At 45.7% G+C, this 27,513-nt stretch overlaps 1 protein-coding gene across 11 annotated transcripts in view; it reads left to right on the top strand.

Annotated features, from left to right (window-relative positions):
* Positions 1–26,662, top strand: part of Dis3l (DIS3-like exosome 3'-5' exoribonuclease) — a 36,332-nt gene extending 9,670 nt beyond the window's left edge. For 4 of the 11 annotated variants that reach the window (NM_001008380.2, XM_087562791.1, XM_087562787.1 and 1 more), the window contains 15 exons: positions 2,720–2,848; positions 3,985–4,120; positions 7,339–7,515; positions 8,284–8,362; positions 11,074–11,253; positions 12,544–12,713; positions 13,928–14,089; positions 16,895–17,142; positions 17,650–17,742; positions 20,457–20,990; positions 22,984–23,138; positions 23,230–23,408; positions 25,220–25,365; positions 26,063–26,237; positions 26,320–26,662. In NM_001008380.2, coding sequence (NP_001008381.2) covers positions 2,720–2,848; positions 3,985–4,120; positions 7,339–7,515; positions 8,284–8,362; positions 11,074–11,253; positions 12,544–12,713; positions 13,928–14,089; positions 16,895–17,142; positions 17,650–17,742; positions 20,457–20,990; positions 22,984–23,138; positions 23,230–23,408; positions 25,220–25,365; positions 26,063–26,237; positions 26,320–26,628 — 2,872 coding nt within the window. In that variant the 3' untranslated portion in view covers positions 26,629–26,662. The remainder of the gene's footprint in view (positions 1–2,719; positions 2,849–3,984; positions 4,121–7,338; positions 7,516–8,283; positions 8,363–11,073; positions 11,254–12,543; positions 12,714–13,927; positions 14,090–16,894; positions 17,143–17,649; positions 17,743–20,456; positions 20,991–22,983; positions 23,139–23,229; positions 23,409–25,219; positions 25,366–26,062; positions 26,238–26,319) is intronic. The other 7 variants (XR_015626781.1, XR_015626782.1, XR_015626783.1 and 4 more) reach the window with 4 other exon arrangements.
* The last annotated feature ends 851 nt before the right edge of the window (positions 26,663–27,513 follow it).

Raw genomic sequence — 27,513 nt, 5'->3', positions numbered from 1 at the left:
ACTGCATAGTGGTTGGCATGATCCTGGGCTATGTGAGACTGTCATTTGTTTGCTTGGTTGATTGGTTTGGTTTTTGTTTTTTCACAACACAGTTTTTCTTTATAACCTGGTTGTCCTGGAACTCACTTTGTAGACCAGGCTAGCCTTAAACTCACAGTGATCTGCCTGCCTGACTCCAGAGTACTGTAGGGTTTTTTGTTTGTTTGTTTGGTTGGTTGGTTGGTTGGTTGGTTTGCTTGAGGCAGAGTCTCTCACAGAGCCCTGGCTGTCCTGGAGCTCACTATATAGACCAGGTCGGCCTCTGATTCACAATCAGAGATCTGCCTGCCTTTGCCTCCTGAGTGCTGGGATTAAAGTCATGTGCAGCCATGCCTGGGTGAGAACTTGCCTTAAAGAAAATAAAAATTGATATTTCCTTAATTCTTAAGTGTATAGTTTGGTGGCAGTGTGTCTGTTGGCACCACTGTGTGCTGTCCACCACCCTTAAGCTCAGAATTCATCTCCGCACTGAAAGTTTGTACTACGTAAATGCCACATCTCTGTCCTTGACCCCAACCCCTAGTAACAAGCCTGCTTTCTGCCTCTGTGTATCTACTCTCCATGTCTTACATAGCTGGATCCACAATGTTTGTCCTTTTGTGACTGGATACCACTTACCCTGTGTTCTAATTCGCCTATGGGACAGCATGTGTCAGAATCCCCATTTCTCAGGCCAAGCAACATTGACGTTGGATATGTATTTCTTGTCATTCAGTTGTGTCCCCCTTTTAGCTGCTGTAAACGGTGCCACTGTGAGCACAGGTGCCCAGATATCCATCTGAACCCCCTTTTTGTTTGTTGGGTTTTATTCATTTGTGTGCTTATTTATGCAGCAGGGTTCAGGGTTCACTCCAGGGCCCCTGCATGCTAGGCAAGTGTTCCACCCTGAGCTGCGTCACAGTCCCTGGTGCTCTCTTTTAGAGCTTGCTGAATCATGTGGCAGCTCTGATTTTCATCTGGTCAGAAGAGCTGCTTTGCTTGCTGTAGTCAGGCCGCTGCGGGTGCGGCCCTGGCTGTCTAGATGGTGTCTCCTAAGGCATTCAGTGCAACAGGGGCAGCAGAGTTCACCCTCTCCACCCTGCCTAGGAGGGGGGCACACACTTGCAGAAGGAAGGCTGTTAGAGTGATCATTTGTCCACAAATAACCAGAGTGAGTACCAGCACTGCAAAACCAACAACCCAACCCACTCCCTTTAACCTAACTGCCTGAGTATGCCTGAACGTGTTCTGTAATCTCCTGGTTACAGGTCCTAGGAAAGCTCTTTCTTAGAAGCTGACACGTGGCAGACTTGCTGTTTGGGCTTGGTTCCAGCTCACATTACATTGCTAGAAGGCTCTTTTAAGATTTATTTATTCTATATAATTACACTGTAGCTGTCTTCAGATACACCAGAAGAGGGCATCAGATCTCTTTACAGATGGTTGTGAGCCACCATGTGGTTGCTGGGAATTGAACTCAGGACCTCTGGAAGAGCAGTCGGGTGCTCTTAACCGCTGAGCCATCTCTCCAGCCCTGCTAGAAGGCTCTTGACTGGGAAAACTTATACTTTCTGTTAACTGTCTGACAGATGGGTCTATCTCTACTTTATTAAATCATGGAAGCTGCATAAATATAATTCACAGATAAACCCTTAAACGTATTTACTCTACATGACCTTTGCTAGGCCTGCCAGCTAAAAGGAAATGCACTAATTCATTTGCCAACAAAGTGGGGATCAAGGGCTGGAGAGATGGCTCAGCGGTTAAGAGCACCCGACCGCTCTTCCAGAGGTCATGAGTTCAATTCCCAGCAACCACATGGTGGCTCACAACCATCTGTAAAGAGATCCGATGCCCTCTTCTGGTGTGTCTGAAGATAGCTACAGTGCACTTATATATAATAAATGAATAAATCTTTAAAAAAAAAAAAAAGTGGGGATCAAAACAAAGGTGCCAAGCTCTACCTGCCTCTGTGATATAGCTGTAGTAGGGGAGATAATGTAGCTGTGTGGTAAAATGGCCAGGCATCTCTGAGGGAAAGCAGGAGAAGGAGTCTAATTCCTCTGCAAACTAATTAATGAGCCTTCCCAGAGTGCTGGCAGCTAACAGGCAAAACTGAGAACCACTAACAGCAAGTACACCAAAGCCAGTAAGTAGCAATGCTTTCCAGGTGTGTGCATGTATACCTGTGTGTGTGTGTGTGTGTGCGTGTGCTAGAGCACCCATGCATGTCATAGTGTGCATGGAGGTCAGAGGACAGCCCTGCCTTCTGCTCTTTGCCTTTCACTCTGTTTCAGACAGCATTTCTTGTCCACCGCTGCACGGCCAGGCCAGCTTCTGGAGCTTTCCCCATTTCCAGCCCCCAACTTCCCAGTATGAGCACCAGGCCATCAAATGATCTCACCTGGCTTTACTCGGGTTCTGGGAAGGTTGAATGAAGGTCCTCATGCTTGTGTGACAAGCACTTTGCCTGCTCAGCCATCTTCCCAGCCATTATTTGAGACAGACTTTCACTATGTCTCCCAAACCACCCTCAGCCTCATGGTCCTTCCGCCTCAGTCTCCCCAGTGCTAGGACGTTTCTTGGGTTTTAAGCAATCTATCTCTCACTCTGAGAAGCCTCATCTGTTCTGATCCTTGGCAGGAGTTGTCAGGAGATGAGTACCTGCTGAGTTAGATTTATTCTGTCCCCTGTGTTGCAGACAGTATAACAAACTGCGAAACCTCCTGAAGGATGCTCGCCATGACTGCGTTCTCTTTGCTAACGAGTTCCAGCAGCACTGTTACCTCCCCCGGGAAAAGGGGGAAGCCATGGAGAAGTGGCAGACCAGGTGCGCCCCCACTTACCTTACTCTTCATAGGGTCCTCTTGAGTTTCCTCATCTATGGCTCCTCAGAATTGCTGTGTACAAAGTACGGCACAGCTATTCCAGACTGTGGTAAGCACAGTGTTTTAAGAGTGGCATCTGAATACATAATTGTTAAATTTGGGGTTGTGGAGGATGAAGGGCCCCAGCCTGAGACTCCTAGACCAGAGCAAGAACTGGTAGGTCCTACCGGTGGTGTAGGCTTACCTTTGAAGCCTTTCGATGACTTGTTCAGTTTAATGTCCTCAGCCAGTCTCGCCAAATGGAACTGTTCTAGAAAATGCAGTGGCTTAGTTCAGGTCTGCCCAGAAGTACATGAAGCAAGCGCTTGGGTGTGGAACACTTGCAGAGTGGTTCCCCAGAGCAGGAGCAGAAGTGATGGCAGTAAGATGGGGAGCAGTGGGGGATGTGAGGCTAAAGTGGGCAAGGAGGCTCAGCCACACCTGCTGGAGCCTCGGGGAAGCCCTGTAGAACACCTCACAAGGTGGCCCAACGTAAGATCCCAGGCTCTTAGCTAAGTGCCCCTGGGTGTTGATTCCAAGGGTCTTTGGAGTGTGAGCGCCACAGGCCTATAGAAAGGGACAGAGACTGCAGAATGGACCTTTGAATCTGTGTTTCACTGAGAACGCAGTACAGTCCTGAACCAGTTCTCCAGACCCAGACTAAAGCTTTTGGGGGATATCCCAGGCTTATCACGTGGTTTCCTGTCAGGTCTTATTGGATTGCCAGGTGAAACTGGGTTTTCTCTCAGCTGGATACTGTTCCTCCTCTTCCTTATTGCTGCTGTCATTCCCCTGTGCCCTGTAGCTCAGCCTCCAGTTAGAAAGTGTTACAAAGTGACAGAGTGGGGAAACTGAAAACGTTGCTCTGGGGACTGAACTTCTAGGAAGAAGAGATGGGAGGTGCTTTCTGGTTACTTCTTGTCCCATAGGGGTCCGGCCCCTGGTTATCTAGAGTAGATACCCAGGAAGTATTTGTTGTGTAAAGAAAGAGCAAAAGGAAGAAAGAATGATTAGCTACATATGGACACAAGATGACAATGTCACCAAGTGTGACATTCTGTGTCGTGCCTGGGATGCTTACCACCCTTTGCTGTCCCAGGAGCATATACAACTCAGCTGTGTGGTACTACCACCACTGCGAGGACAGGATGCCCATCGTTATGGTGACAGAAGACGAAGAGGCCATTCAGCAGTATGGAAGCGAAACAGAAGGCGTATTTGTAATTTCTTTCAAGGTATTTCCAGTGTCACACGTGCACGCTCACACACACAGGCTAATGTGGACAGACTCATACACACAAACACACACACACACACACACACACACACACACACACACACCTTTAGTCTAGATCCTTTGGCAACACAGAAAAGAGAAAATAGACTTCACACCTGTAATCCCAATACTAGAGGTGCTGAGGCAGGAGGCTTACTGAAAGTTTGAGACCAGCCTGAGCTACAGAGTGAGAATTTGTCTCATAAAAGAAGAAAGAGGAGCTGGGTGTGACAGCACACACCTTTAATCCCAACACTCAGGAGGCAGAGGCAGGTGGATCTCTTGAGTTCAGGGCCAGACTGTTCTACCAAAGTGAATTCCAGGACTACACAGGGAAACCTTGTCTGGAAACAAACAAATAAAAAATGAGAGGGGGAAAAATGGGAGGGGGACGCAACAGAAGGGAAGACTTTAAGATGGTCCATACTGGGAGCTGGGGATGGTGGCAGGGGGTGGGGGTGACAACAGAAGGAGGACTCCAAAGTGGTCCACACTGGGAGCTGGGGAGATGGCTCAGTGGTTTGGAGCACTTGCACTTGTTGCTCTCACAAAGAACCTAAATTCAGTTCCCAGCACCCACATGGACCCTCTGACTTCCTCAAGCGCCAGGCATGTGCTTACATACACACAAACACTCATACACATAAATAAATTAATCAAAAAAGGAACACAGAGCTCAAGAGCAGCCCAGCCTCTTTACCAGTAAACTGCTGTGTGTGCATGTGTTTGTATTGTGTGTTACATGTGTTGGCATGGTTATGCGTGCCTGTGTGTGTGTGTGTGTGCGCGCGTGCATGTGTGTTAGTATCAGGGTTGAACCTAGGCCCTCACCATGCTAAGCATGTACCACCACTGACCTATATTGCAGCCCCTAAGTCATGTGTGTGGTTTCCACAGGTGATGCTAGTATAGTGATGGCGGTCTAATATTAAAGTTGCCCATGGTTTCATGTTTATACCTACAAAATACTAGTTTTATTTGTTTCTTCCCCCATTAACAATACCCAACATGTTTCCATGGCAAGGGTAAATATGTTACTTAATAGTAATATAAATAAGTGTGTCATTTCCTTCAATTCTTGGAACAACTCATCGAGGCAAGTCAGTATTCCATTACTAGTAAGATCAATGAAACACAGAGAAACTAAGTCACCTGCCCACAGGCATCCTCTGCTAAATGGCAAAGCTGAAATTGGAGTCTAGAATCAGGCTCTGAAGCTTTTAGCCACTTGTCAAACTGCCTCTCAGATTTCTGTCTGCTAGAGATATATAACTGCTAATCCAACACACACAAAGGCCAAGTGTTTTAAATCTAATCTCCCTCCGTCTCTCTTTCTTTCCCTCCCTGCTTGTATATATACATATGCATATGCATATACATATACATATACACATACATATACATAAAATCTGCTTTTCCCCCAAGGCAGCGTTTACCAGGCAGACCTCCCTGTGCTGGTAAGGATGAACTTGGACTTCTGCTCTTCCCGTGGCGTCACACATTGCAGACAGGCATCCTACCAACTGAGCCACTTCCCTAGCCCTCAGCCCAGTCTTGAGGTCAGCTTCCCTTGCTCTTCCACACTGGGATAGTGTGTGAGCACTGGAAGGAATTAAGATGTGGCATCTTTTATATGAAGGCTATCGGGTCACAGCACGTCATTTTATCAGTGGCAGTTGCTTCAGGCTGTCATAGCAATACCTTCTTCCTATGTCTTAAGAACCTTTCAGGGCTGGAGAGATGGCTCAGTGGTTGGGAGCACTGACTGCCCTTCCAGAGGTCCTGAGTTCAAATCCCAGCAACCACATAGTGACTCACAACCATCTGTAATATACATTAAATAAATAAATATTTAAAAAAAAAAAAAAAAGAACCTTTCAAGAGATCAGGCTGCCTGTCAATCCCTCTGCAGATGGCCAGTCTCGCCTGTCTGTCCAGTTGGCCAATCAAATCTACTGGCTGATTGCATTTTCTAATGCAAAAACCAAGACACAGCCTCCATTATCCCTGTCAGTTTATGAACATCCAGCTTGATTTTGAATTGTAGATTCCATAAGGGTTCCTGTGTGCATGAATTGCTAAAGGCTTGCCAATAGAATTTTCTTGACTGTGCTATAAAAATGTGTTCTGGAGTGCCAGAGAATTCCAGGGGCGCCAGATATTAATGACAGTGTCACTTGGTTTTTCTGTTGCAATATATCATGTCTTGTTCCCACAGAGGACAGTTGACTAAAATTACATTTTTCTACTTTTTCGAGAATTACTTTTCTTTGTAGTCCAGTAGTATAGGACAGTTTTATTTTGTAGAACAGTTCTTGAGCAAGCTGTGTGACCCAGGGCCCCACAGAGGTGAATGACAGCAGGAAGAGAAAGAGACTGGCAAGCGCAGATGAGCAGGGACACAGAGTTTCCTTTGGGGACTTGAAGTTAGATACAAAGAACCAAGATGATAAATTCTTCACGAAGAGGTTGTTTCCTAACAAAACTGTGGTGCTAAGTGACAGGAGCAGAGTCGCCATGCTCACGGTAGTGTGCGCAGAACCTTTAGGAGGATGCGCCATTAACAGGAGAAATGCTGGCCTCCACAGAAGGATGTGTTCTCTCCTTCATGATTTGAGAAGAGAGGATGCATCTTAGCCTTGAATTGAGTTGAAATCACATGTAAGAAGGTAAAAATGCAGAATAGGAGATTTTCCTGTATGCCCTTTTAGACATCACGTTCAGTAGTGAGATACGTGGAAAAACAGATTGCCCTGGTGTGTGTGTGTGTGTGTGTCTGTGTGTGTGTGTGTCTGTGTGTCTGTGTGTCTGTGTGTCTGTGTCTGTGTGTCGGTGTGTGTCTGTGTGTCTGTGTGTCTGTGTGTGTTCATCTGTATGTACAGGTGCATACACAGAGACCAGACGAGAACACTGGATGTCTTGCTTTATCTATTCCTTATTTATTCCCTTGACATAATTTACTTACCCTGAAGCTAGGCTATTGGCCAACAAACCCCAGCAATTCTCCTGTCTTCTAAGTCCTCACTGCTCAGCACAGGCCAAGCCGCACTTTTTATGTAGGTGCTGGGGTTTGAACTCAGCTCTTCATGCCAGTGTTCTTACCCTCTTGGTTTTGAAATAGTGCTGGGATGAAGAGTCAGCATCCGATGGTGTCTCTCTCTCCATTACTAAACACAGAATTACCTGGACAACTTCTGGCCAGATTTAAAGGCTGCCCATGAGCTGTGTGATTCCATCATTCAGTCTCGCCGGGAAAGGGAGAGCGAGAGTCAGGAAACCCATGGGAAAGAGTACCCGGAGCACCTTCCCCTGGAAGTGCTGGAAGCAGGCATCAAATCTGGACGCTACATCCAGGTAATGGTGGCAGTGAAGGGCCGGCATCGGTAACAAGCTGCTTATTTTTTCTCTTCTCAGCTTGCCTTCCACCCCAGGGCTCTAAGTCCAATGCCTGGCCACAGGACAGGCTTGAGGAAGCAGAGCTGCCCAGCTTAAGGCTGTTTGGTAGCCATGTCTCTACAATCCTTAACAGTCTGGTTCTAAGCTGCCCAAGTGTCACACAAATAAACCGGTAGCCTCCCGCCACTGGGAAAGACAGGCTTTTGCGTGAGGGTGTGGAGGCGACAGCAACATCATCATATTTGTGGATCTAACTTTATTCCTTTGCCACTTCCCTGCCCCTCTTTGTGATTCCCCAGGACAGAGAACCTAGGGGCTATTGGGGTTGAGGGAAGGACTCTGATACAGTAACTCCTCGGCCTTGACAGTTTTACCCACATTCATTTCCTATATACTTGTGTGACTATGTGTGGTATTGTGTATCCACCACAATCAAGGTTCAGAGCTACTCTGCTGAGGATTTCACATTTCTAATAGGCAACTCAGGAGTCTGTCATGGTGGCCGAAGCTTGAGTGCACCATGCTGAGTGAAGTCCAAGGCTCGGTAGCAAGCATGCTCAGTCCTGCTGGTGTAGCTGCAGAGAGGCCAGCAGTGTATTCTCAAGAAAAGGAACCACAGTGGCTAAGATGGGAGTCAGTCTGCTACGCATACGATCATCTCATAACTTTTTAAACACTGTGTCAAGGAGGAAATCTGTTTACACTGGTTTCTGCTTATGCTTTCAGGGAATTCTGAACGTCAACAAGCACAGAGCTCAAATAGAGGCTTTTGTCCGCCTACAAGGAGCCAGCAGCAAGGACTCAGGTTCAGTACCAGCCACATATTTCCGTTCTGACTTTTTAGTCCTGACAGTAAACGGTGAAGAAAGCACAGATTGTCACGCAGCCCTGTGTACACTGGGGCTCAGGGCCCCCCCCTATGTTTATTTGGGACTGGGCATCAGTACTAGGAATTGAACCCCAGGCTTTGCTTACGTTATTTGTCTACTGTTTCTGACTTTATTTTTTAATTCTCTAAAATTAAGCTGGGAATAGTGGCACACACTTTTAATCCCAGCCTTGGTAGGCAGAGGCAGGATCTCAGTGAATTTACGATAAGTCTGGTCTACAAAGAGAGTTCCAAGACAGCTAAGGCTACAGAGAGACTCTGTCTCAAGTAAATAAGAAGATTCAAATCACTAAGTGTGCATGTCATACAGTGTGCATGTATTACAGGTGCAAGTCATACAGTGTGCATGTCATACAGTGTGCATGTCATACAGTGTGCATGTCATACAGTGTGCATGTCATACAGTGTGCATGTCATACAGTATGCATGTCATACAGTATGCATGTCATACAGTGAGCATGTCATACAGTGTACATGTATTACAGTGAGCATGTCATACAGTGTGCATGTCATACAGTGTACATGTATTACAGTGTGCATGTATTACAGTGTGCATGTATTATAGTGCATATCTGCAGACAGAGGTGGCCCTCACAGCCCTTGTCCCAGATCCTCTCTTACGTTCTCACGAGGTTGTCATCTCCATAGTTTTACTCTTACCGTGCTGTGGATTTTAAACTAGTCCCTGCAGGCAGCTGCAGCCCTAGTTTTGGGTTTGTTGGGGTGTACTGTACAAGGAGAGGAAGCATGTCGTCTAAGGCCCCATTGCTAACTGTTGCAGTTGAGTTTGCAGCCCAGGCTGTGATGTAAGCATTCCTAGACTGCCTCTGTGTGCTCAACTGCAAACACATCTCAGACAGAACGAGGGAATTAAAATGAAATGTAAAAGGGAGAGGAAACCTTGATGGTGAAAATGGGTTGGAGGAGACCAAGTAGTAATGGCTCCCATGGCAACTGTTCGTCCGCCCCTCCACCGGTTCAAATCCTGTGTGTGTAGTTCATATGCTGACCACTCCTTTGGCTATGCAGGGCCCTGAAAGGGTTGAGCAGATTCCAGTGTAGGCTCAGGTACACGCAGGAAACAATGGAATCGGGAAGGAGTCAAAGCAAGATAACAGAAGTGAAGAGTGGTCACTAAATGTGATATGCTCACATGAGACTGTCCACAAATGTAGTCACTTAAAAACATGGGAACGGTGCCTTGTACAAGCACATTATCCAGTCTCAGTTCACCCCAACCTGGCAGAACACAAGAAATTTAAGCCAAGCACGGTGGCACCTATAACCCCAGGGCACAGTAAACTGGGGCAGTAGGATCACAGCTCTGAGGCCATTGTAGTCTACACAGAAAGTAAGCAAAGAAGAAAGAAGCTGTTTGACTTCCCTTTTAGAGGGAAGTTTGTTTTGGGCAGGAGAGAGAGAAAGAGTGTGTGTGTGTGTGTGTGTGTGTGTGTGTGTGTGTGTGTGTGTGTGTGTTCTAAAGGAACAGCACTAATAGAATGCACATACATATTAAACAGAGACTTACTAGGTTGGCTTACGCGCATGATAGTCTCAGTGGAGAACCTGAGAACCGTAGCTGCTCCATCCATGAGCTGGCTGTCTCAGCAGTCCTGACCCGGTTCTGAAGCCTGGAGGATTCCTGGAGAGCTGCTGGTCTTCAGTCTACACTGGAGGCCTGGAGAAGTTAGCTCTAATATCAGGGAAGGGTGCTGCAGCAACAGGGCAGTTGGACTTCCAATTGAGGGTGAAGGCCGCAGGCAGAAACAAGTCCTCATCCTTTTCTGACTCCCATCAGAAGGTGCCACCCATATTTGGGGAGGGTCTTTCTGCTTCACATAATCTAATAATCTGATCAAGGAAGTCCCTTATAGGAGCATCTCACTGCTTATGTTTAATTGATTTCAAAAGCAGTCACGTTGACAACCAAGATTACACGAGAGAGAGACAGAGACAGAGAGAGAGAGAGAGAGAGACAGAGAGAGAGAGAGAGAGAGAGAGAGACAGAGAGAGAGAGGGAGAGGGGTGTATGCAGGGTATACAGTTACACTCACCATTATATGCTCTTTTAGAGGCTAGAGGTTGACTATCTCTTGTATGTCATTCTCTACTTTTATGTATGTGTGTGTGTGTGCATGTGTGTGTGTGCACGCGTGTGTGTGCGCGCGTGTGTGCGCATGTGTTGCAGTATATTGCATGTTTATATGTCCCTGGCTTTTATGTGGATGCTGGAGTTCAGGACTCATTTATCATGCTTACAAGGCATGCTGAGCCATCTTCCCAACCTCTTTCCACCGTATTTTTGAGACGGTCTCTCACAGTTTGTGAGGCTTGCTCCTTTGGCTGGACTGACTGGCCCGTGAGCTCCCAAGATCCCCTCTCTCCAGTCTACCAAGTGCATGAGTTGCAGACATGCACCCAGCATCCACCCTGGCTTCTAGGATCCTAACTCATTCCTGTTCCTTGTATGGCAGACACTTTGCCCACTTCACCTCTTCCAGCCCCTGGAAGAAGGAAGCCTCAGCAGAATGTTTGGACTTGACATGGAGTCCATTTAAAATGCCTCCTGGTGAAGCTGCTTCTGCTGAGGCAGCCATTGACTCCCAGCTTCTCTGTGCTACACACAGGCTTGGTCAGCGACATCCTTATCCATGGCTCAAAGGCTCGGAACCGCTCCATCCACGGAGATGTGGTGGTGGTGGAGCTGCTCCCCAAAAGTGAGTGGAAAGGAAGAACTGCTGCCCTGTGTGAGAATGACAGTGAAGACAAGGCCTCGGGCGAGTCTCCGAGTGAGCCCATGCCCACAGGTGAGCCCAACCCAAGTACAACTCTGCCCTGGTTTTGTGTTGGTTTAATGAAAATTGTGTATATTCATCGTGTATAATGTGATGTTCTGATATAGGTATACATTGTTGAATGGCTAAATCCAGTATTACCTCACACTGGTTTTTTTTTAGATTTATTTATTTAATGTATATGAGCATCCTGTCGCTGTCTTCAGACACACCAGAAGGCATCAGATCTCATTACAGATGGTTGTGAGACACCATGTGGTTGCTGGGAGTTGAACTCAGGACCTCTGGAAGAGCAGTCATCTCTCCAGCCCCTCACACCGTGTTTTTAAAAAATAATCTTTTATGTATAGGTGTGTTTTGCCTCTGGGTGTGAGTGTCTGTGCATGTCTGGTGCCCACTGGGGCTAGAGTAGGGTTAAAGACAAGTCAAAAGCCAGACATGGATATGCACACCTTTAATCCCAGGGCCGGGAGGTAGAGGCAGGCAGATCTGAGTCTCAGTCCCACCTTATTATCTACAGAGTGAGTTCCAGGACAGCCAGGGCTACAGAGAGAAACAAAGGACAGGCAAGTGAAAGGCCAGGCCTCGTGACTGCTTCTATCTCAGAACTAAGGAGACAGAGGCTAACCTTGTCTCAAAAAACCATTGAACAGAGCTGGGTGTGGCGGCGTGTGCCTTTAATTCTAGCATTTGAGAAGCAGAGGGGGCAGATCTCTGTGAAGTTTGAGGCCAGTCTGGTGTAATTAATGGGTTCCAAGACAGCCACATTTACATGGTGAGACCCACACTCAAAACAAGACAAACAGGCAATAACCAAGTCAGGATGGAAACCATTGACTTTTCCCAGCATGCCAAGGCCTGAGTTCCAGGACGTGATGTCAGAATGGCCGATGGGAGTGTTCTAAATATCATGTTGGGATGCAGAAAAAAAGCAATGCTGATAGTGTTCTGTTGCTGTTTTGTTTGAGACAGAGTCTCTCTATGTAGCCCAGGCTGTCCTGGAACTCTCTTGGTAGACCAGGCTAGCCTTGAACTCACAGAGATTCTCCTGCCTCTGCCTCCCTAGTGCTGTAATTAGAGGCATAAACTACCACACCCTGCTGACAATGTTTTTTTTAATTATTCACCTTTAAAAAAAAATAGATTTAAAGCGCTAAGAAAGCAGGTCCTCAAACACATCGAGCCATGTGCTCGAGAACAGGAGCTGCACGTTTCTTGTTCACTTCCTTGCCCTCCACTCTCACAGCCCAGAGAGGAGACGACTAACCAGTTAGTGCCTTGTCATGTTTTGTCTCCCTCAAGGTCGAGTGGTAGGCATCCTTCAAAAGAACTGGCGAGATTATGTGGTGACATTTCCATCCAAAGAAGAGGTCCAGTCTCAGGGCAAAAATGCTCAGAAGATCCTAGTTACGCCGTGGGATTACAGAATCCCCAAAATCCGCATCAGCACCCAGCAAGCAGAGGCCCTCCAGGTAGCTGCCTGCCCCCACGCTTCTGTTCTGCCTCTGCCTCTGCTGGCTTTGGAGCAGCAATGGGAAACATTTTTATTTCCTTTGCATAAGAGGAAATAAATTATTGATGGTATCTGGCACTCTGAGATACTGTTTTTAAACATTCTAAATATATAAGAACCATCTATTAAGTAGTCCATGGTTAATAAATGAAGGCCATGGAGAAATTGTCCTAGAAAGAGCTGTGTAGGACATACATTATCCAGCTGTCCAACTCAGAAACTTTGAATGCACACAGTTTGCCAACACTAACAAGCTTCCTTCCAGGGAAAGATACAGAAATATGATCCGAGCGTCCTGCGGGGATGATATACTATAACTTCACAGATCGATTATCTGTGTAGGACTGGAGCGCCAGAGAGAAGTCATAAACAAGAAAGACAGAAATTAACTTTTCCTTGGGGCAGAGGATGGAGGCAATGCTGACTTAATTTGCCGACCGCTTTGCAGTTTGTAAATGAGACACTAGAGTAGAATGTCCCAACCCTTACCCTGTGGACTCTCAGAGGCCATTTAGGACCCTAAATGCACTTTGCATTTCCAGGACGTCTGGGTTGCTGGACACTGGAGAGGTCCACTTTGCACTGATACTGTCTTTCCTGCCAACGAGCAGCCTAAGACTATAAAGGGATTAGAAAGTAATTCCCACACTAGAAATTGAGACTGTTTTATTTATTTATTGAGATTTATGTTATTTTTAATTGTAAATGTGTGTGGGAATGTGCACAAGTCAGCAGTGGGTGTCAGGTCTCCTGGCACTGCAGTTCTGGGAGATCATGAGCTGTCCGGTGCGGGTCCTCTTCGAGAGATGCTTGTAAGCACAGAGATCCAGCTCTCAAGACTTGTTTTAAAAGTTAATTAGGATCCTACATTATTGGGTTGTACCTTTTGCATTTCAAGTGTTAACAAAAATGTGTTACAGTTGATTTTCTTTAACAGACTAAACTCTGTCCCAGTCAGCTGTTTGAAGGAGAGAGGTAATGCCTCCTTTCAAACATCAGCCAATGGTGTGCATACCAGCAGGCCATCCAAAGTGGCAAGGACGACAGCCAGAGAGCAAAATAAGCCATGTCGGCCCATGCGTGCTCTGCACTGCGTATCTGGTTAGTTTGATGCTTCAGATTGGGCCGCTTAATCCAGCTTTGGTTCACATTGTATTTTTCCCCTCTGTACAGGATTTCAGGGTGGTTGTGCGCATTGATTCCTGGGAGACAACATCGGTGTATCCAAATGGACACTTTGTGCGCGTCTTAGGGAGAATCGGTGATCTGGAAGGGGAGATTGCGACCATCCTGGTAGAGAACAGTATTAACGTCGTCCCCTTCTCGGAAGCCCAGGTCAGACTTCCCTGACACCTTTGGTCCAGAGACATAGACATGTATTTCTTCCTGCTTCTGTTGCCGTTTCATCTTGAAGAAAGAAAAATCGTGTGTGTGTGTGTGTGTGTGTGTGTGTGTGTGTGTGTGTGTGTGTGTGTGTGAGAGAGAGAGAGAGAGAGAGAGAGAGAGAGAGTATGTGTAATTGTGCATGCAATATGGAGGCCAGAGGTCAATAGCTACATCATCTTTAATCACTTTCTACCTTACTTATTTTTATTTTTGTATGTATGTATATGTCTATGTGTGCATATCCACATGGGTAGCCAGAACAGGATGTTGGATCCCCTGGATCTGGCCGTTGTAAGCTCACATGGGTGCTGGAAATCAAACTTGGGTCCTCAGGAAATTGAATGCCCTTAACTGCTGAGCTATCTCTCCAGCCGCTCCACCTCATGTTTTGAGACAGAATCTCTCATTGAATGTACAACTCACTAAATCAGTAAGGCTGGGGGCAACGTCACAGATCCTCCAGATTCACTCCTCAGCCCGGGGATTACAGGTGTCCCATGCTCCCAGCTTTTCATGTGGGAGCAAACGGGGTCCTCCTTTGTGTAGGGAACCTGTATTCACTGAGGTTTCTCCCCATCCCTGAAAAGATGACATACTGTGCACCAACGCACCGACTAAATTAAAATCAATTCCAAGTATAGACTTGAGCTTCTTACAGCCTCACAGCTCCCAAATTTTTATATTTTCCAGCTGTGCTTAAAATGACATGTCATGGGCTTGAAGTCAGTTCCCACCCCTAGCCCTAGGCATCCATTATCAGCCCTTCCCTCTTCCTCCTCCCCTCTTCCTCTTCCCCCTTTCCCCCCTCCTCTTCCTCCTCCTCCTCCTCTTCCTCTCCCTCCTCCCCCCCTCCTCCTCCCCTCTTCCTCCTCCCCCTCCTCCTCCCCCTTCCTCCTCTTCCTCCCCCCTCCTCTTCCTCCTCCTCTTCCTCTTCCTCTTCCTCCCCCTCCTCCTCCTCCTCTTCCTCTCCCTCCTCCCCCTCCTCCATATCCTCCTCCTCCCCCTCCTCCTCTTCCTCTTCTTCCTCCTCCTCCCCCTTCTCCTTCCTCAATGTTTTATATTGTTATGTAGCCCTGGCTGGTCTGGAAGTCACAGAGATCCGCTTGCCTCTGCGGGATTGAAGGCGTGCACCATCACACCCATCCTGCATGTCTTCTCTACAGACCCAGCCAAGCTCTGCCCCAACTAGAGATGGGTGGGTCAAAAAGTCAGGCTCATCATGAGATGGTCTCTGAACCTTTACAGAGAACACAGTTCAGTGAACATAAAACACCAGTGACTCCATCACGGAGGTCGCTCTCAGCCCCGTAAATCTCCTTTATTGCTCTCTCGGGGTCGTAGCCGTCGTGTGCACTTACGTCCCATTCGCCCTTTCCACTTAAAATGGCTTCTATGTATTGACATAGCCTACTTAGATTTAGTAGTTAAGACAAATTACTGAAATTAATCCACCCTAGTTTGCTTAAACATTTCTCAGTTTTTGGACATTAGTAGTGTTTAATTTTTCAGTATTAAGAAAAAATGTTACTTGAAACATTTTTTTTAATCAATGTTGCTTTTTTTATTCTTTTTGATCATCCACTTGGAATGTCACCCTTAAAGTTAAATTACCAAGCCAAAGGGCATAAAAAATTTAAATAGGTTTGTTCTGTATTGGCAGATAGTTTTCCAGAAATATGCTGCCCAATGTGAATTACCATTAAGAGCGCTTGGGTGTTCCTATTTTCATTATAGCTTCTGACAGAACAGGAGTCACAATAAGAAAAGATTGTAAACTATTTTACATTATTAAATTTAGAATATTTTACATAATTAAATTTTTATGTTTAACATTAGTTTCTGAAAATTATTTGTTGGCGTGCTTAGCACGTCTTAGTGAAAATGTTAGACTACAGTGAGGTGGGAACTAGACTTCCCAGGCCTACAGTTCTCTCCCCTGTAGCCTACTTAGCTTCAGATTGATAGTTTAAATAGGCAATCATAGAGGGAAAATGTCCCAGATTAGTCTTGTTTAAATTATCTTTAAGAAATAACGTTTATTTGGGGGGATTGTGTAGATTTTTTTTCTCCCCAGGGCTTGACTTGAGTTAAAAGCTCAACTCTCGGCTCACATGGAAACAGGATGCAGTGCATCAGTTTTACCTGTTCCTTCTTGCTCTGGCCCCCAGCTGACGGGGCTGTCAGAAGTCACAGGATATCACCTAGCAGACTGCTGACTCCTGACTTCCCAGAGCCCAGCCCAGTGTCTGACACCTGCGAGGCACCTAATGAACACTTACCAATCAAGGAAGGCAAATGAGGCAGGGAAGATACTTAGTAAAGCACCTACTATGCAATCACGAGGATCTGAGTTCCAACCAGAACCCACTTACAAATCTGGGAACAGTGACACACACTCGTAATAGTCCTAATTCTGGGAAAGGAGACAGAAAGAGAAACTAAGGGTTTGATGACCATCCAATCTGGCATCACTGGAACATTCCAGGCTAGTGTACAACGACTCTGTCTTAGAAACAAGATAGATGGTGTCTTCATGAATGCCTGCTGTCTGAAGAGGCCAGAAGAAGATATAGGAACCCCAGGGACTAGGGTTACAGACAGTTTTGGGCCACCATGTGGCTGTTGAAAATTGAACCTGGGTCCTCTGGAAGAGTAGTCATTGCTCTTAACCACTGAGCCATCTCTCCAGCCCCTCTGAAGAGAATGGGTTTTTACAGAACCTTGTGTGTTTCTGAATATTTGTCTGCGATGCAGATGTGTGAGATGCCAGTGAACACAGCAGAAAACCCTTGGAAAGTGAGTCCCAAAGAAGAGCAGGAGCGGAGGGACCTGAGGAGCACCCACCTTGTGTTCAGCATCGACCCTAAAGGTTGTGAGGACGTGGATGACGCGCTCTCAGTCAGAACCTTGAATAACGGCAACCTGGAGCTCGGGGTCCACATAGCTGATGTCACCCACTTTGTGGCCCCCAACTCTTACATCGATGTTGAAGCTAGAACGAGGTAACCCTATTGGAAGGCAGTATTGGCGCTGAGAGTTTGTATCCCTGTTAGTTTCAGATGCTCCCAATCTCTCATTTGTGCAGCTCTGAAAATCTCTTCTGGGCTTTCCTGAAGTCCCCACCTTCAGGAAAATAGTACCTTGATTAGTTTGCGTCCTTTCTTAACCTTTTACCCATCGTTTGTTTCCTCCAAAGTTAAAATGAGTAAATTTTCACATGTAATACAGTATTTTGTATAGATCTAGATCATTATGCTACCGTTTTTCTCATACAACCAAGATTCATGTCACTTTTACTTTCTACATCAGTGGAGGAATATTCAGCCAAAGCAGTGTGACTTGGTCAAGTGGGCACACGGGAGCCATTTCATTACGCAGAGGCTCTGCTTTATGAAGAGCAGTAGCCCCAGGGGAGCCCAACTGTGCTCTCAGCTGTTTACCTCCTACAGCCCACGCTGTCAGCAGTTCCTCTGGCTGCTGAAGGTCAGTTACGTCATGTGTCATTCCAGGGCCACCACTTACTACCTAGCCGACCGCCGCTACGACATGCTGCCTTCCATCCTCAGCGCAGACCTCTGCTCCCTCCTGGGAGGCGTTGACCGGTGAGTCTGATTTCACCTTCAGAGCTGTCTGCCTTCAGTGTGCTCTCCCTCCACCCACACCCTGCCCACTGCCTTGGGAGCGCCCTCCCCTCCGACTTCTTCCCTCCCAGATATGCTTTCAGGGAGCTTTATTTCCAGCCTCCTCCTTTCTCTCTGCTCTGATGTTAGCTTTCTGAAGCCATCCACAGGCTGAGGAGAACTTAGTAAGCTCTCCAGTGGATACTGCTCTTCAGAAGGCCCCTGGGCGTAGGGAGTTTCTGTTTATTAGTGCGCACGTAAGGCAGCCACTCCAACACTAGGAAGCTCCAAGAGATCAAAGCACCTTCCTATTTTTTCCTGGGTACTGAATATTTTTTTTCCATTTTTAATACACACAGATATGGATGTGTGTAATTTTTATTTTTTTATAAAAATACTAGCATACAGTTGATATAAATGGGAGACTCCCATTGAAGGGGTGCTGGCCTTCCTGAGCAAACTGCTTCTGTTTCTAACCCAAAATATCTATGTTATTCAGCACTTAGATTTTTTTTTTTTAGACAAGGTGTCAGGTATCCTGTTCTCTAACTACTGGAAGCCAAGGATTACCTTAACTTCAGATCCTCCTGCCTCTGCCTGCGCACCAACGTGCCTGCTTTATACGGTGCTGGGACCAGCCCAGGGCTCAGTGCGAGCTAAGCAAAGCAATTTAGCAACTGAGCTCTAGCCACAACCCCTCTGTTCCTTTTTAAAAAGATTTATTTTGTGTTATGTGCCTTGAGTGTTTTGCCTGCATAAGTACCATAGAAGTGTATCTAGTGCCTGCAGAGGCCAGAGAGAGTACCAGATCCCCTAGAACTGAACTTTCAGACAGTTGTGAGCCACCATGTGGGTTCTGGGCACTGAACCCAGGTCCTCTGGAAGAGCAGTCAGTATGCTTATCACTGAGACAGGAGACTCGCCAGCACTGGTTTTCTCTCTCTCTCTCTCTCTCTCTCTCTCTCTCTCTTTCTTCCCCTCTCTCTCTGTCTCTCTGTCTCTGTCTCTCTTCCCTCTCTCTCTGTCTCTCTGTCTCTCTTTCTTTCTCTCTGTCTCTCTGTCTCTGTCTTTCTTTCCCTCTCTCTCTGTCTCTCTGTCTCTCTTTCTTTCTCTCTGTCTCTCTGTCTCTGTCTTTCTTTCCCTCTCTCTCTGTCTCTGTCTTTCTTTCCCTCTCTCTCTCTGTCTCTCTGTCTTTCTCTCTGTCTCTCTGTCTTTCTCTCTGTCTCTCTGTCTCTGTCTCTCTCTCTGTCTCTCTCTCTGTCTCTCTCTCTGTCTCTGTGTTTAGATCCACACAGTTAGATTGCACTCACAGAGGTTGCAGCAATCTGTCCCTACAGCAGTGAGTGAAGAGTTTGTTCCCACAGCCTGCCGGTGCACTATGCTGTCCTCTCATGTACATCAGCTTAGACGCGTAGTGTCTTGATTTAAACTTCTGCTTTTCTGCTCTGCACAGCTGAGCGCTGTGGTTAAAGGGTGTCCTGTGTCCTCTCCTGTGAGCCGCCTCACAGTCCTTATTGTTCTCATGTGTGTTTGTGAGTCACTGCTGATTGTAAAAACTCTTTTTTACTAGGAAAATCAGCCCCTCTAAAATGTATGTTATAAATATATAGGTTTTTTTCTTTAATAAAATGTCTCGGTGGCAGAGTGGCTCTTTGCTAAATGAGCTTTTTGTTAATTAACCTATCACCAAGATTGATACTGAGCTGCCTGTCATCTTGCAGGATTTAAAGGCTTTCTTCCATTCCTGGCACTAAACAGATTTGACTCAGTCAGTGCTAAGTTTTCCTAATTAAAATAGAGAGCCGTAAGGTTTTTCATGTTGTGTGGGAACTCACTGCAGAGTTGTTCTGGGTTTAACAGAACCCATTTTGACTTTGTTGTTGACACAGGTTACATAGTGAGTGCTATGTAGCCCTGGCTGGCCTGGAACTCCCTAAACGGACCAGACTGGCCTCAGCATCACAAATGTCAGCCTGTCTTCACCTTCCAAGTGCTGGAGTTAAGGTGTGTGCCACCACACCCAGCCTGACTTTGATTTTAACATTAAAATATGTGTGTGAATGTGTGAATACAGACAGACAGATGGGCAAGACAAACAAGACAGACAGACGGATAGGTTGTGTGTGTAATGGAGTGATTAAAAAAATTGCACCAAAAGTCTGTAGCAAGGTCATTTCTTTCAAATTTAATTCAAAATCAAGTTCTGCTTGTTTCTAAAATAGAATGGAATTAGACTGGAGACATGGCTCAACGGTTAAGAGCATTGGCCACTCTTCCAGGGAACTCCCAACAACCCAGGCTGATTCCCAGCGTCTACACAGCAGCTCACAGCTGCCTGTAATTCCAGTTCCAGGGGATCTGACACCCTCTTCTGGCCTCCTTGAGCAGCAGACACACACCTGGTATTCAGACATATACACAGGCAAAATACCTATGTATATTAATAAAGATTAATAATCTTACAAAAAAGAAATGAAGATGGCTTAGTGGGAAAAGACACCTGTGCTATGTCTGAGTTTGATCTTCAGGACTAACATGGTGGAAGGAGAGAACTGGCTCTCCCAAGATGGCCCCTGACCTCCACATTTGTCACGATACTCACATGTGCAACATACACGTAAACGTACACAAAGTAAATAAATTGTAACTTTGTGAAGAATGGAATAATGATTCTGTTGATGCCCCTCATTTTATAGGTATGCTGTGTCAGTCATGTGGGAATTAGATAAAACCTCTTATGAAATTAAGAAGGTGTGGTACGGCAGAACCATTATCCGATCAGCTTACAAACTGTTCTATGAGGCGGCCCAGGAACTTCTGGATGGAAACTTCAGCATTGTTGATGATATTCCAGAATTCAAAACCTTGGAGGAGCAGAACCGACAGGCCAAACTGGAGGAGTTAGTATGGGCAATTGGGAAGTTGACTGACATAGCTCGCCACATCCGAGCAAAGCGAGACCGCTGCGGCGCCTTGGAGCTAGAAGGTGTGGAGGTTCGAGTCCAGCTGGATGACAAGAAGAACATTCATGACCTCATCCCCAAGCAGCCCCTGGAGGTTCATGAGACGGTGGCTGAATGCATGATCCTGGCCAACCACTGGGTGGCCAAGAAGATCTGGGAGAGCTTCCCCCACCAGGCGCTGCTGCGCCAACACCCTCCTCCACACCAGGAGTTTTTCTCAGAGCTCCGGGAATGTGCAAAAGCAAAAGGCTTCTTCATAGACACACGGTAATCGCCACTGAGGGGGCAGAGGCATGGCAGAGAGTGCCGTGTGTTTATTTATCTTATGGTTGTTCCTAAAATGTGACCTGTAGCCAGGCACATTGGTGCATCAGAGCCTGACGCACCTGGATCACCAGGCTGAGGCTGGGCTGCTTAAAGAGGATTTAAAAACTATGATGTTGGGGCTGGGGATTTAGCTCAGTGGTAGAGCGCTTACCTAGGAAGCGCAAGGCCCTGGGTTCGGTCCCCAGCTCCGAAAAAAAGAACCAAAAAAAAAAAAAAAAAAAAAACCTATGATGTTGCCAAGCACAAGGGCCTAATTCAAATACCTTTGGTCAGGTTAAAATGGTTTTTTTTTTTTTTAAGCGTCTGTCTTCGAGCAACAGAGTCTGCAATGATTGGTTGAGTTGACTGCATGCTGGTCACATTGACCAAGGACTTTCAGACGTCCTCCTGGTTACTCCTCAGAATGCTGAGATAGAGTCCTGAGCGTTCGTTCAGTTTACTGTTGGGAACTTTAGTCTAACGGGGTTAAGTAGCTTGCTCATAAGTTACCCGTTGGCCAGGCAAGATCAGGATTTCCAGCCAAAGCCATTATGCCTAGAACCTCCTCTCTGTGGTCATTTCCCAGGCTGCCTGTGTGTCCACCATTGACCTTACCCTGTCTTCTCCCTTCTTTCACAGCCAGCTGCTATTATGTTCCTAGTTTCGTTTTTAATATACCAATATGTTCCTAAAGGTTTAAATTTTATTTTCAAAGTAAATAAATCTCTCTTGCTCTTTAACAAGCAAAAGTAAAGCTGGACAGAGGTAGCACTCAGGAGGCAGACAGATCTCTGAGTTCGAGGCAAGACTGGTCTACAGAGTGAGTTCCAGGACAGCCAGGGCTACACTTAAAAGGGGGGAGAATTTAGGTTTACCTGTGCATGTCAAATTTAGGTCTGCTTTTTGTTATTGTTTTGTTTGTTCTCTGAGATTGGGTTCCACCATGTTTCCTGGCTTAGCCTCTGGAGTTCATGGAGAACAGGAATGGCCGCCATACCCATTGCTTTATTTTTTAAAACTCACTCTGGCTAAATGATTCTTTTTTTTTTTTTTTTTTTTTTTTGTTCTTTTTTTCGGAGCTGGGGACCGAACCCAGGGCCTTGCGCTTCCTAGGTAAGCGCTCTACCACTGAGCTAAATCCCCAGCCCCCTGGCTAAATGATTCTTGATAAATAAAAAACAAAAAAACCCATTCTTTGGGCTGTATATGATGCTTACAGTTGAGTGTATTAAGAATGAAACTGGCCGGGCTGGAGAGATGGCTCAGTGGTTAAGAGCACTGACTGCTCTTCCAGAGGTCCTGAGTTCAATTCCCAGCAACCACATGGTGGCTCACAACCATCTCTAAAGAGATCCGATGCCCTCTTCTGGTGTATCTGAAGACAGCTACAGTGTACTCCTATATAATAAATGAATAAATAAATCTTTAAAAAAAAAAGAATGAAACTGGCCAGGCAGGGGTAGCACACACCTTTGATTCTAGCACTTGGGAGGCAGAGGCAGGCTGATCTGAGTTCAAGGCCAACCTGGTTTACAGAGTTCCGAGACAGCCAGGGCTACACTGAGAAACACTGAATCCAAAACCAAACAACAAAAAAAGAATAAGTCCACAAAAGCCTGACCAGCTATTTCAGTCAATCAAGCATTGACTTAGCCATGTATTAATGGAACATTATTCTATACTACGTAAGAAATGTGAATTCCAGGGGCTGGATAAATGGCTCAAAAATGACTTTACTGCTTTTGCAGGAGACCCAGGCTTGATTCCCAGGACCTATAAAAGACATACACACACACACACACACACACACACACACACACACACACACACACACACACTGAAAATAAATAACTTTTAACTGATGGCATTTGAGGATATTTAAGCCCCAGGAGTGGAAAGTGTCTTTTATACATGACCTCTGGGGACTCACTGAGGCTTTTCTGTTTCTTGTTAGGTCCAATAAAACCCTGGCTGACTCTCTGGATAGTGCAAATGACCCCAGTGACCCCCTGGTAAACAAGTTGCTGCGCTCCATGGCCACCCAGGCCATGTCAAACGCACTCTACTTCTCTACGGGATCCTGTGCAGAGGAGGAGTTCCATCATTATGGTGACTGACGGCATCGGCCTACGTGGGGCTCGACCTTGAGCATTCTTTTCCAAAGCGCTATTTGTACTGATGTTTCGCTTTCCTTTTGAAGGTCTTGCATTGGATAAATATACCCACTTTACTTCTCCAATAAGAAGATATTCAGATATTGTAGTACATCGATTATTAATGGCAGCCATTTCAAAAGACAAGAAAGTGGAAATTAAAGAAAATTTGTTCAGCAACAAAAATCTTGAGGAATTATGCAGACACATCAACAACAGAAACCGGGTAAGAAGGAATTTTAGACTCTTACCCATCATCCCATAAGAGTTATCAGCTTCACTGCACCAAAGAATGGAGTACCATATATTTTTGCAAGCTCCATAATTACTATAACCAGTGCTCAGAGGTAACATGAATTTGGGGGATTTTTTTGTTGTTGGCATTTGTTTTTGAGACAGGGTCTCATTACGTATGTAGTCCAGCCTGGCCTCTGCCTCAAAGATCTGCTTGCCTCTGTCTCCCAAATCCACCAGCCTCTGCCTCCCAAGTACTGGGATTAAAGATGTCCTTTCTTAACCACCATCCTGGCAGCTTTGTGTTTTTAGAGGAGATTTCACCGTATTTTCCACTAAGAAAACTCAAGCGACCCTCCAAGTAGCCTCTCTGTGCACTAATCCAAGCTTAGCATTAGAGGCTTGACAATGAATTAGAGATCTTTCCTAAAAGATAGAGAGAGGTTCAAGCAGCTGGATATGGTGTAACCCCAACGTTTAGAAGGCTGAGACACACAAGTTTAAAGTTTGAGACTAGCCTGGTCTATATTAGCAAGAAGATAGATAGATAGATAGATAGATAGATAGATAGATAGATAGATAGATAGATAGATAGATGCCAGGCATGGTGGCAGATGCCTTTAATCCCAGTACTTGGTGGGCAGAAACAGGCAGATCTCTGCGAGTTTGAGGCCAGCATGATTTATATAGTGAGTTCCAGGACAGCCAGGGCTATATAATAGTGACACCCTGTCTCAAGAAAAACAACAACAAAGAGTTAGCATTGCCTCATATTTAATAGTGAGTATTCAATAATAGTAATTTTCATATCTTTAAAAATTCTTAAATTGCATATACATGTGTATGTTGATTATATGTACTCAAGGGAAAGTCAAAGGATATTTGTGGGAGTTGGTAATCTTCAACCATCTTCATCCCAGTATGGAACTCAGGCTGTCCTAACCACTCTGTGTAGTGTGTGTGTGTGTGTGTGTGTGTGTGTGTGTGTGAGAGAGAGAGAGAGAGAGAGACAGAGACAGAGACAGAGACAGAGACAGAGCAGTGTAATGGCACATGTGGCTATCACAGAATAACTTTCAGGAGTTGGTTCTTGCCTTCCACCTTGTTTTAGTTTTAGAGCTGGTCTTGTTCCTGCTGCTGCACTGTGCACTCCAGGACAGCTGGCCACTACAGCTGTGGGCTGTCTTTACCTCCCACCTTGTGCTGGGAGCACTGGGCTTATATGTGTGCCCCCACGCCCAGCCTTTCCTTAGAGTCTGGGAATTAACTCGGGTGATGAGGTCCACATGGAGTGTGCTTTGCCGCTGAGCCTTCCTCCTCATCTCATCTGCTACTCTTTTGTTTGTTTGTTTTTGAGGCCAGGTTGCTCTGTGTCTTCTTTCATTTAGGTGATCCAAGAGATTCGGGCTGGAGAGGTGGCTCAGTGGTTAGAGCACTGACTGCTCTTCCAGGGGTCCTGAATTCAAATCCCAGCAACCACATGGTGGCTCACAACCATCTGTAATGAGATCTGATGCTCTCTTTTGTTGTGTCTGAAGACAGCCAGTGTACTCACATACATAAAATGAATCAATAATTCTTTAAAAAAAAATAGAAGAAGAAGAGGAGGAAGAAGAGGAGGGGGAGGAGGAGGAGATGACAACGGCTTCCCCTGGGTAGCTGTAAACTAATGTTGATCCTCCTATCTCAGCTTCCCAAGTACTGGGATTACATGCAGGTGCCACCACCACACACTTGAGTCCTGCCTCTTTAAAAGCTGTTTCTGTGGAATGAGTTGTCATGCTTTCGGTTGCACTCTTACAGGCGGCACAGCGTTCTCAGAAGCAGTCCACCGAGCTCTTCCAGTGCATGTACTTTAAAGACAGAGACCCGGAGACTGAGGAGCGCTGCGTAGTGGATGGAATTATTTATTCCATTAGAACAAATGGTGTACTTGTATTTATACCGAGGTATGTTACTTCTCATGCAGTGGTTAAGAAACCATAGTTAAACAATACCAGTGTTGAACACAAATGTGCATTATATATAACTTACTAACGTATTTCTTTAGACTGGGGTGTATAGCTTAATGGTGGATGGATTGCTTGCCTAACACATCTGGAATGCTGGATTTGATCCCCATCATCCCATAAAACCAGGTGTGATGACACTTGCCTAGAAACCAAGATGATCAGAAGTTCAAGGTCATCCTCAGCTCTGTAATGACTCTGATGCCAGATTGTGCTAAATGAGACATTATCTCAAAAGGAGGCTCTCAGCTTGTCATGGTGGCACACACCTTTAATTCTAGCACTCAAGAGGCAAACACAACCAGATCTCTTGAGTTTGAGGCCAGCCAGGGCTACACAGTGAGACCTTCTCAAATAAGCTCTATATACTCACAGCTACAATGCTACTACATATATACTTCATAAAATGATTGTATGTACATAGTATGATATGCAGTCAGGAAATAAAGGGAGCAATTGGGAGTGCATACATATAGGTGCCCATCCCTGTCAGCCTTGGGACTTTCCTTAGCTAGCAAAGTAGTGTTTCTTACCTGTTTTTGTAAAAAATGTTCTGGGATAAACCACAGGAAAAGTGGCTAAGTATAGTAAGGTCTGCAAACTCAGACTACATTATCTGTTTTCACCCTGTCATGAGGTTTGGGATTAAAGGTGCTGCTTATCTGAAGAATAAAGATGGCTTAGTGATCTCCTGTGGCCCAGAGGGCAGCTCTGAATGGAAGCCAGGATCCCTACAAAGATCTCAAAACAAGATCATCTCTACCACAGCTGGAGGGCAGTCAGTTACATTTCATCTGTTTGACCATGTGACGGTAAGTCTCTGTGTACATTCAATGTTGCTTTCAGTGAAGGAAAAAAGGACATGATGTAGTAACTTGTATTTCTCTGTGCCAGGTAAGGATTTCTGTCCAGCCCTCACGTTGCCACTCTGATATGATCAGGCTTGAAATAGTAAGCAACAAACCATACATGATGCCAAACACGGAACTCTGTCATCAGAGCTCCCTCCTGCTGAAGAGTGAGCTGGTGAAGGAAGTAACCCGATCTGTGGAGGAAGCGCAGCTTGCACAGGAAGTCAAAGGCAAGGTGATTGAGGAAGAGCATCAAGAATACCGCCAGACAAAGGGAAGAAGTCTGTACACGCTTCTGGAGGAGATAAGGGACCTAGCTCTTCTGGATGTTTCCGACAGTTATGCAATGTGAGATACTTTGGTGCCATTAAAGAGCTTTGTCTTAAGTGGTGTACTTGCTTTTCAATCCTAAACTGTGTGTCAGTTGATGCTCTAGCTGCAGGAAATTAAGTGGGCACTTCACACAGGCAGGCAATGTTCTCATATCTCACTGACATAGAACTAGCTCCCTACACAAATGAGCTTTTCAAGATAGGGTCTCACTATGTAACTGGCTATCCTGGAACTCAAAGCTGGTCTTAAACTCAGAGATCCATCTGCCTCCCAATGCTGGGATTAAAGGCACGCATCACTACGCCTAGCTACTAAAAGCTGGCTCTCAGCGGTAAGCTGCGATAGAGCTGTAAAAGGCAGATCGTTAGTCTCTTTCTAGTAAATCCAAAATTTTCTTGCCTCAATCCTTAGTTTTTTTAAAAAGAGGGTCTTACTATGTAGCCTTAGCTAGCCTAGAACACACTGTAGATAGAGCAAGCTATTCATTGAGCTCCTCTTGCCTCTGCCTCCGGACTGCTGGTATTAAAGGTGTGTGCCACCGCCCTTGGTTCAAACTAATTCTTTCAAATGAAATTTGGTTGGTTGATTTGGGGTCCTTTTTTTTAATTTTTGGTGTTTCAAGACAGACTTTCACTAGGTATTCCTGGCTGTCCTGCAACTTACTCAATATATCAATGCTGACCTCAAACTCAAGAGATCTGCCTGCCTCTGCACTTGGGTGCTGGGATTACAATCTTGTGCTGCCACTGCCTAGATTGAATGAAGTTTACTTTTGTAATTTTTATAAACACATTTGAGTCATAGGTCCTTCTGACATTAGGTCAATTTTTAGCCATTTTAGGTAAGACAGTCCTGTCTACCTTCTCCAAAACTTATTTCATGTTGATTTATGCTTTCCCTGTTG

Source organism: Rattus norvegicus, chromosome 8 (assembly GCF_021556685.1).
Source record: "Rattus norvegicus strain SHRSP/BbbUtx chromosome 8, alternate assembly SHRSP_T2T, whole genome shotgun sequence".
NCBI classification, from domain to species: Eukaryota; Metazoa; Chordata; class Mammalia; order Rodentia; family Muridae; genus Rattus; species Rattus norvegicus.
Note: the sequence above shows the minus strand (reverse complement) of the source record. Positions and strands in the feature narration are given on the sequence as shown.